The sequence below is a fragment of the Apodemus sylvaticus genome, chromosome 8 (assembly GCF_947179515.1).
Source record: "Apodemus sylvaticus chromosome 8, mApoSyl1.1, whole genome shotgun sequence".
Taxonomy (NCBI): Eukaryota; Metazoa; Chordata; class Mammalia; order Rodentia; family Muridae; genus Apodemus; species Apodemus sylvaticus.
The window spans coordinates 56682441-56692063 of NC_067479.1; the positions used below are offsets into that span (position 1 = coordinate 56682441).

The 9623-nt window shown below is 53.2% G+C and overlaps 1 protein-coding gene across 2 annotated transcripts in view; it reads right to left on the reverse strand.

Annotated features, from left to right (window-relative positions):
* The window catches only part of Gfra2 (GDNF family receptor alpha 2), a 91728-nt gene extending 86416 nt beyond the window's left edge, over window positions 1-5312 (reverse strand). The window contains exon 1 of one of the 2 annotated variants that reach the window (XM_052190981.1): window positions 4532-5312. In XM_052190981.1, coding sequence (XP_052046941.1) covers window positions 4532-4571 — 40 coding nt within the window. In that variant the 5' untranslated portion in view covers window positions 4572-5312. The remainder of the gene's footprint in view (window positions 1-4531) is intronic. The other variant, XM_052190983.1, reaches the window with a different exon arrangement.
* Window positions 5313-9623: the final 4311 nt, after the last annotated feature.

The following is a 9623-nucleotide window of genomic DNA, read 5'->3' on the forward strand; positions in this document are numbered from 1 at the left end:
TCCACTCCATCCAAGGTAGTGGCTTGAAGGCTCCAAAACTCAGTTAACCCTCAGAGCCTGTCTGGGCCTTAGGAAGAACTCAATCAACATCATATTCCAGGGAAGTTCGGGTCCAACGAAGGGAGATAACTCAAGATCACACACAGAGAAGCAGAACGCCCCCTCCAGCCCTCAGCCTCGCCATTCCATATCATCAGGCCTTTAGAAGACAACCGGAAACAAGCCTAGCTCAATCCAGGAGGCCCAGGAGAGAGAAGCAGAGACTCCTTTCAGGCCTTGCCTTCCCATATCTGCCAACTTCACACCACACAGAGGCCTGACAAAGTGTCTGCATGGCCAAGTTCCTCCCAGGCCCCTGCAAAAGAGACCACATTAGGCCGAGCTCAGGAGCAAATCCACTCCCCAATGCTCCTTCCCCATTGCCTCTCCCACCCCCCCCCATCATCTCCTGCTTCCTGTCTCCCAAGGATTCTGTTCTCAACAGACCTCACCACCTTTTCCTTTTAAATGTGCTCTCTCACCCGTTTTCTCTCTATCTATCTATCTCTCTCTCTCTTTCCCTTCCTACACTATTCTGAAATTCCTCTCTCTTTTTTTTTCTTCCTTCCAAAAGCAAAATAATAAATCAACTATAGAAAGAATTCTGCTCCTTCAGGCCCTGCCTTCTAGCCTGAGTATGTCTTCAGCCCGTCCCCTCTTATCTGCCTCCCACAGTGTCCCCAGAAGGGAGGGGCCTGAGGACTGGACATGAAGGGCAGAGAGAAGCTGGCAGGACCCTTTCAAAGGCAAGCTTCCAAAATGGTTTCTTCCAGATATGGATGACATCTTCCTGTCTCCCTGTCCTTCCTAAAGCCCTAACTCTAGACCCTGCCCCCTCAAAAAGCCACATATCTCTGTCAGAGCAAAGACTGTCTTCTGCAAGACCCAAAGAATAATTTGAGAAGCTTCCTCCACTCCCTTCCACCCCAAAACAGAATAAAATTCTAGGCCAGTCTCGTCCTTTCCTCAGAACACTGCAGAGTCCCCCCCACCCCATCCTCATCCAGAGCCGGCTTGCTCAGGCCTTCTCCCTAGGAGGCCCTGCTCACGGGGGAGCTACTGCAAGGAGACAGCGACACCTACAGGTAGAGCTGCACACAGCAAGCTTGTCAGTCCCCCAAAGCTGGGGGGGGGGGGAGCTGGGAGGGGGGCGGGGGAGGCATCATTCCCAGTAGGAAACAGCAAAGGAGATGAAAGGGAGTTGGACTCCCGATGGAGGAGGCTCCAGTTACAGCAAAGGAAAATTTCTTCTCTCGCTGACCATACCTCCTGCCCGAGAACAGAAAGAGCGGAAGAATGTAACCACACTGAAACAAGACGAGTGGTAGAAACCTGTACAAAGTGGGAGTTGCTGAAAGCAAGGTCTGCCCAGGCACTAGCCTGAGATGTGTCCTCCACAACAGCTGAGGTAGCAGCTTTCTTTCAAGGCTTCAGCAGATTCCTGCATCCCTTTACAGGACTCTAGTGCCTCTGGGCCACCCAGGAACAGCTGAACTACCACACCCCCAACTTGCACCTGTCAGCTGCTCTCAGTCAGCCAGCCAGCTCTGCATTCTCTCTGACTTTGTCCCAGGGTTCCCTAGGACTTCACCTTCCACCTGATTGAGCTAAAGGTTTAACTGTCCAAGGGGAACACAGAATAAGACACGGGGGCTCAGAATGGGACACAGGGGTACCCTGGGCCTTCCAGGGGTTCAGAACTCACACAAGTGTAAAGTCCGTCTTGGCCTGCCCTGCATCTGTTATCCTTAATGCAAGCATGCCAGCCTCAAGGGCTTCCTCATTCTGTCAACTGGTGTTCACAAAGAGCAAGGATGTGTTCTGCAGAGGACCAGGACATCCTTCCAGTGACTGTCCCTATCTCTGGGGACTCAGCTTCAAAACTCCCAGAAGTCACCAAGCCCAACCAGAGAAGGAAATCACAGCAACCTGGAGAGGCTAGCCAAGAATCAGAAGAAAAGGCTACCTTTGTAGCCTGGGGAAAGAAAACCTGGAATTATCACAAATAGACAGTGTGGACCAGTTCCAGGGAGTGCTGGGGAACAGGAGGGAGAGGTCTAGATTGCATCTACAGTCCCCTCCACCGCAGGATGTGTGACAGAATACCACTGGGGGCTCAGTGCTCTGCTCACTCCGTCCGCTCTCTCCATTGCATTCTTTGCCAACATTGGAAATCTGGATGGTTGGGCTAAAAGGACCTTTCTCTCCACTGCAGTCCTCTGACACTAGATCTCACTCAGAATCTTTGTGAGAGGCATCCGAAGGGGGCGGGGCACACTTCACCATGGCCCCAGCCAAACTGCTGACTTGAGACTGAAATGCCAACCTGCTAAGGAACCTCCACACTAAACAGACTTTCCAAGTGGTTCCCAACTATAGTCTTCTAGCCTGGAAAAGGCCTTTGGATTTAAGTTTCCTTCACGCCATTCATCCGGCCCCATCAGAGCTTTCCAGAATCCCCTGGCCTATCATTCCCTTGAGCCCTTTGCCCAGCCTTGGAGAGGGACTTCTCAAGGGATAGGGAACTGAAGGGTCATAACTCAAGGAGGTGTCAGGCAACCCTCTCCTCCTCCACTTTCCCTCTCAGCCCCTGGAGAGCAGGCAGTGGTGGACATCCCTGCTCTCTGTTCATACTTTCTACACATACGTGCACATACGTGTACATATTCATTATGGGCAGGATGCCCACTGCCACCTCTGAGGAGAGCTGACTCCTCCGCTAGGATCACCCGATGTGCAACATGGGGTCTGATACTGGAGGGGTCTGTGCTCATCCACCACTGCCCCTCAGAGGGGACCCCTAGACCTAGACCTTATGAGGGAGGGGTGCAACTCAACAGCAGGCAATCTGGCTGGTTCTGCCTGGAATGCAGTGTTTTCTGCTTGGCTCGATCATTCTAAGACCCTAGAAAGCCCATGTTTTCAGACCACTGATGAAGAAAAGGTCAAATCTTGTGACAGTTCATTCAGAAGGAGAGTTCACTTCCCCGAGGCTGCTGGAAAGGGCTGCAGGATGAAAGTGAGCCCAGAGCCTCTTCTACCCTGCCCTTCCTACCCACAGGGTTAGTGACACATGGAGAAAGCAAGTATGGTGAAGGCCACACCCCAGGGCAGGGCCATGTCCCCTGGGAATGCACAGCTGGGAGGTAGAAAGTCTGTGAGTAGGCAAAGAGCCCAAGATACAGCCAATATTGACTCTCCCTGACTAGGAATCCGCAGGACCAGTCTGGAGAGCACTTCTTAGAGCATACACATCTTCCATAGCAAAGTCTACTTCCCTGCCTGAGCTATCTATCCAGAGCCCTTTTCTGCTGAAGGTAAAGGTGATCTCTTGATCTCTGCTTGGTAGCCAGCTCTCTCTGGACTGCCAGCAAGCAGAACAGCACCTGTACTGAAAGCAGATGTCACACACACACACACACACACACACACACACACATTTTCCAGAATTCCCTAACAGTAAACTTGCCTGGGGACCCTGGGTCCACACATAGCCTTGCAAACATCTTTTTTTCATCTGTATGAGAGGAAATCGCTATCTATCCCTAGACCTCACTTCCCAAGCAGCTGAGATTTTACAAAGTATCAGGGGAGGGGGGAGGCTCGGCTGGAGCTCAGAGCCACTGGGCAGCCCCTCCTCCCTGTCACAGAGGGAGGGGGCTTACCCAGTGAGCAGGAAGTGGTCTTTGTTAAGATCTGCCCCCTCCCCTTTTACTGCATTCCCCTCACCATCTTCTTCTTTCCAAGGAGCAAACTTTGGCCTCCTCTTTCCCAAGCCACTAACCCTAGGCCCCAGGGTTGATGCTCTGAAGGCCTTGAACACCCATTTGCAAGCCTGAGCTCCACCTACCCATCTGGCTTGGAAAGGGAGGCAGTGGGTAGGAAGAAACTTGCAAAGTGCCACCGAGAGTGGAGTGAAAGGGTGCGTTCCTGAGACTGATTGGCAGGCAGGAGGTGACTACAAGGACTCCCCGCAAAGGTCCAAACCAGGACCTCCTGCCGAAACCCACCGACTCCGAGAGCGGTCCAGAAAGGAGGGGCAGGCTTGATAGCTCCCCGACAGCCTCTCCCCCTCCCGCCTTTCTGTCACACCAAGAGTTGCATTTTTTTTTCCTTCCTAAGTTGTTGCAAATTGAACCCATTATTTTGAGAGAAATGAGCGCTATCACGGCCTGCAAGTAAGAGTGTGAGTCGGTGTGTGCGCGCGCGGCGCGGGAGTGCGTGCGGAGATGGTTTGAATGTTGGAAGTCTCCTTCCCAGTCCTCCGCGGAACCTGCTAGCCTCTGCACAGCTCCCTCCTCCAGAGCCTCCCTGGCAGGTCGCCTCCCAGGAGCCCCAGGCCCCGGTTCCCAGCTCGGCGCGCTCTCCCGGTGTCTCCCGCGGCGCCCTGTTCGCAGCCCCCTGCCCCACCCCCGCATGCCCAGCTTCCAGTGGGCGACTGAACGCACGCAGCCCCTTGTGGCCCCCAGACTCGCCACCTGCAGGTACTTACCTAAAAAGAAGAAGAGGCAGAAGGCGTTTGCCAAGATCATGTTAAATAAATCCCACAGTTTTGTGTGTATGTGTCTTTCTCCCTTAGGTTTAAAAAATAAAAATAAAATAACAACGGTAATAATAACAGCCAAGCAATGATAACGACCCCCAAATCCAATGCAGAGATCCCGCCGGGCGGCCGCCGGTTGAAGACCCAGAGTCCTGGGATTCTCGCTGCTGGCTGGAGGGGGAGGGGTGGGAGGCGGGCAGTGGGCTGCCTCTCTCGACGTCCCCCCCCTTGCCACTGAAATCAAACACACGTAGCTATGTGTCTGGCTGCCTTCTAAGCCAACAGCCTGGTCCTGAGGTCAGCCCAGCCCTTGGCTCGCGCGTCCGGGAAGGCGTGAGTCCCCGTGGGTCCAATTCCCCTGCACTTCCCAGGAGGGGACTGGAGAGGTGGGGGCGAGGCGATCTGAAAGTGAAGGAAGAAAGCAGCGAGGGAGGTGGGGGTCAGAATAAATGCAAATGGGAAAGAAATCCACCGACGGAATGGGAGCAATCCAGTAGGAGCTTCTAGGACGAGAGACCAGAGTCGCTTCTTTGGCACCAAGATGAAGAAAAAGATTCAAAAAAATCTTCTCCCGCTCTCCCTTGCTCGGCTCACTTTTTTCTAATGGAATTCCGGTGCCGGTGTGCCTTTGCTTGCGTGTCTCTCCTCCCTCTCTCTCTCCCTCTCCTCTCCTCTCCCTCGCTCTCGCTCTTTGCTCAGGATCTCCGCTCTCCCTCACTCTCTTTTCCCCTCCCTACTCCCTCTCTCCCTGCTCCTCCCTCCGCCCGCCCGCCCGCTCCCTCCCCCTTCGCGGCTCCCTCGCCTAGGCTCTCGCGCCTCGCCCCTCTCCTCTGCTCGGGGGCTCAGCGCCCCGGCTCCCTGGCGGCTGGCGGCGCGGAGCGCGGGAGCGCGGCGGAGCATCTACACTCTGCAGCAGCTGTGGTAGCGACTCGGCGGTGATGGAAGCAACCCCGGAGTGGCGCTGGCGCCCGGGAACACTGGCCTAGGGGTGAGCTCCACCGCTGGCTCCCTCGGCTCAACTGCCCGCCCTTCCTGGGACCAGTCTGCTTGCTGTCTTGGCCGGAAACCGACTACATCCCCCCGGCCAGTGTCCACGCTCAAACCAACGAAGCCTCCCGCCCCCTCCTCTCCATACAATGTCTCATCCTGGCTAGGTGAAGGCTTGAGTTCTCCAAGTGCCTCTGCCACTGCACTGGACCCCCCAGGGCCATGAGATTTCGGAAGGCTGATCGAGGCTAGGGAGACACTGAGGCCCGGGTGCTGGGGCCATCCTCGAGGCGTGGGGGCAGGGCAGTAGAAAAACCCAGGCGTGGTGGTCCAGGTCTGGAAGAGAGAGCATGACTCTCTGTAAGCTGATGTATTCCTCGTGGGGAGCCGATCTGAGCGTCTCCCCCAAAGCACTAGGAAACCCAAAGACGCCCTACCAGACATAGGGAGCCAGCCCTACCTCCCTGCATCTAACCCCGCGCTCCTACACGTGTGTTCTGCATGCGGAGCTCAGGAACTTTTACCGCACACTGGTGCCTCGCTTGCCACCCCACCCCGCGCGCGCTCACACACACACACACACACACACATACTAGCTTTGAAGCCATTCCAGACATCTCTTCCCCAGTTGGTCTCTCCTCCCCAGGACCAGAAAGAAGGTTGTCTAGGGGTCCCAACTATCTCCTCCTCCAAGGCCAGTGAACCAGACAGAAACGCGCGGGAAGAATCCAGACCCCGTTGGCACCCCCACCCTACTGGGGCGCCCCAAGACAAGGGGCACTCAGGCCTCTGCTTTCCACCACTACCACCCCCCCCCCCCACAGAGGTCTCCACTATGGCCACTCTCGGTTCCCGAAGCTGCGGGTGGGGACCCTTCCGGATGGAGACTCCTCCCCAAGCCGGGAAGGGGGACAATTGATCCATCTGTCTTTGGGCCCAGTTCACCTGCGTAATTTAATCATAGAATTTACAATAAAAGCACAGAAGCCGCGAAAAAGAAGCGTCTGGCTGGAAAGGGGTTGAAGGCGAAGTGAGGTTGCTGACCGCGGTGGCAGGGCGGGCAGACCGGCAGTGCTCACGCCGCAGCGCTCTCGGGATCACACAGCCCATGCACACCGAGCACCCTAGTTGCACACTTCTCTGTGGCACACCTTCGGCTGCCCTGGCATTTCGCACTCCGATGTCTTGCATGCCGCTCCCGGGGCCAGGTTTAGGCGATGCTTTGTCAACTTTCCACACTGCGCCCCCTCCCCCAAAAAGCGGTCAACATCCCAAGCTTATTTGGGACTGTCTTCTGAAATACACTGTTAAATATTAGGGTGGTGGCATAGAGTAAGCGCTAGTGTACTTAGTGTGAAGAGAGAGGTCACTCAGAAGACCAGCAGCCTTAGCTGCTAGTGGGAAAGCTAGAGGGAGCACCTTCCATCTTGTGGATTTAGGCGGGAAGGCACAGAACAGGCGTCTAATCTGGCCATTGGGAGACAATGATCCTAGACCCTACATCCAATAATAGCACCACTGTGATAGCTGGAAAGGGGAGAGTTCCCACGGAAAGTACCAAAGCAGCAGAACCTGGCTTCTCTCTGTCCCTCCTCCAGGCCGCTGCTGTTTTTTTACTTCCCAGAATCTCCTAGGTTCTTTCCAAAAACTGGGGAACTTAAGAATCTGATGTCAGCCAAGTATAGGTTAAAAAGATGAAAGGCAATGAGCTATATCTCTAGAGACTCATTGCCCAGAGGCCAGAGGCTGGAAGCTTCGCCACTAAATAAATTAAGGCTCTTTTGCTCACTCACCTACTTCCGGGCCCTTCTGATGATCCAGGTATTACCCCTCCTCCTTAAAGGCCTCTCCTTCAAAATTACTGCTAAGCAATCCCTCCTTTACCCAGACCTTACCTCATTTAGCCCTAGCTGAATACTAGGGGGAGAGGGTTCTGAGAAAATAGCTAAGTGGGCTGAGAACACCATAGAAGACAGCCAAGGGTGAGCTCTGCTGAGTTCCCATGGGAACAGAGGTGGGGGATTCCGGTAGTAGGAGGTGGGTGACTTGTGATGCTTCAGGCCTTCAGGACCACCAGGCCTCACAAAGGACAATGGGAAATATTCACCACCACCATCTGCTCTGTTGACACTATGGGACATATTTACCTTGAACCCTCCCCCCTCCTATCTGCACCAAGATCTGCCACCCTCTGCCAACTGCCAATCTAAGCTGCTGTTTGATAGGGCAGACACTGCCCATTTGCCAAGATCTGCGGAGGAGAACCTATTAGACAGAGGGCAATTTAATCTCTGGGCCTCAATTAGCTCATGCAGAAAGTGGGGATGTTTCTCAAAACCAGGTTTGTAGAGATTAGACAGGACACTGCATCCAAAGCTCCTGACAGAATGCCTGGCTAACAGAATCCCTTTCCTCCTGCAAATGAGGTTACAGGATGCTACAGGACCTAAGAGCAAGGAGAAACAGAGATTAGACAATAGCCAGGTTTCAAGAGAATCAGAAAGTGCTTTCTAGAAGATGGGAGAAGCTCTTGCAAGAGTAAGTTTTGGGGGAGTGGGGTACCCTTTGGGAGGTAAGGCATGATGCACTTTCACACCTAAGACACCCTGTGTTCTTCTCTGCTTTCGTGCACCCCACCTTGCTGCACCTGTGCTCACACAGGGGCCACCCCCTGAACACAGACAGAGCATCATGACATGCAGGGGGAGGGAAAGAGGACACATGAAACTTAGAGCCTTCTATCCTTTGTCTTGTGGAGAAGATTCCCTCAAGAGCAAGGAGTAAGGGGAAGCACAGAGTAACTACCACATATAGTCCAAGATCTCTTCGTTTGGTGTAAGGAAGAAGGCTGGGGGCTCCCTTGCCCTCCAGAAGGAAAACAATCAGGAACTTTAAAAAAATAAGATGGCACCCCATCATTGCTAAAACACACAAGGAACTACAGAAGGGTACTCAACAAGACAGCAGCCTAGCCAGACTATTCACCATTCGCTACCCACAACAAGCCTGCCTTATCTGTCCTCAGAACTCTTCCAAAGGCTGTGGGAATAGAGCTGGGGTGTCTACCAGGGAAGCATTTGGAAATGGAATTAGTCATATCTCTATGAAATAAAAAATAAATAAATAAATAAATAAATAAACAGGGTGTGGGGGACAAGCCAAAGGCAAACCAGATCCCAGTGAGGAGAGGAAAGAAAATGTCACTGGATTTTGGGACAGCTGTCCAAAGGAATCTCACTGTTCACAGATGTGGGATCCCTCTGGATATGTGAGGCGATTTGGCTAAGGACATTTTGGGCATGAGACTTATGTGGAAGGCTACTGTGGTAAGGAAGGACTGAGGCATCCAGTCAGTGAGAGGAACCAAGGGCACAAGTAGAAGAGGCTCGGTGGGAGAAGATCTAATAGATCCAGATGGTAGATGCAGTAGAGGACCACATACCTCAGGCTTCAGACTTGAGCCCTCTGGGAGCCACCAAAGGGCTGAGCAGGTATGTGACATCATAATTTTAGTAATACTGATCTGACAAGTGTATGAAAGATGGAGACCAGTTAGGAGGCCCCTGTGACAGTCTTGGCCTGAGGTAATGAGGAGATGGCGGTGGGCAAGGGCAAGAGATGGCTGTCAGAGGCAGTGGATTCTGAGATGAGTCAGCAGGATGTTGGTGACAGCTTGGGCTAAGGTGGAGGGGAAGAGGGAAGGTGCCATCTACCCAAGAACCACCAGGCTGGAATGAAGACAACAGCTCTCATTTTGTGGTCTCTGTCATGGGAGGAAAAAAGAAACTAGTGGTTAACTTGATGGCGCGATACAACTTAACACTCCGTTAATTCTTACGATAAATCCATGGGTCAGACTCGTGGTTTAACTTATACAAAGTAGGATAAAGTCAAGCAGCTGGGATCTAGAGCCCCGTGTTAGTCAATCTGGGCACCATATGAATAAACAAAATGGCAGCAGCTCTGGGTCTACACATTCTGTGCCTGCATTAAGGACATCTCAGATAATCCCTTTCTCCCTACCTTGTCTGGAAAAAAAAAAGATTCATGAGAA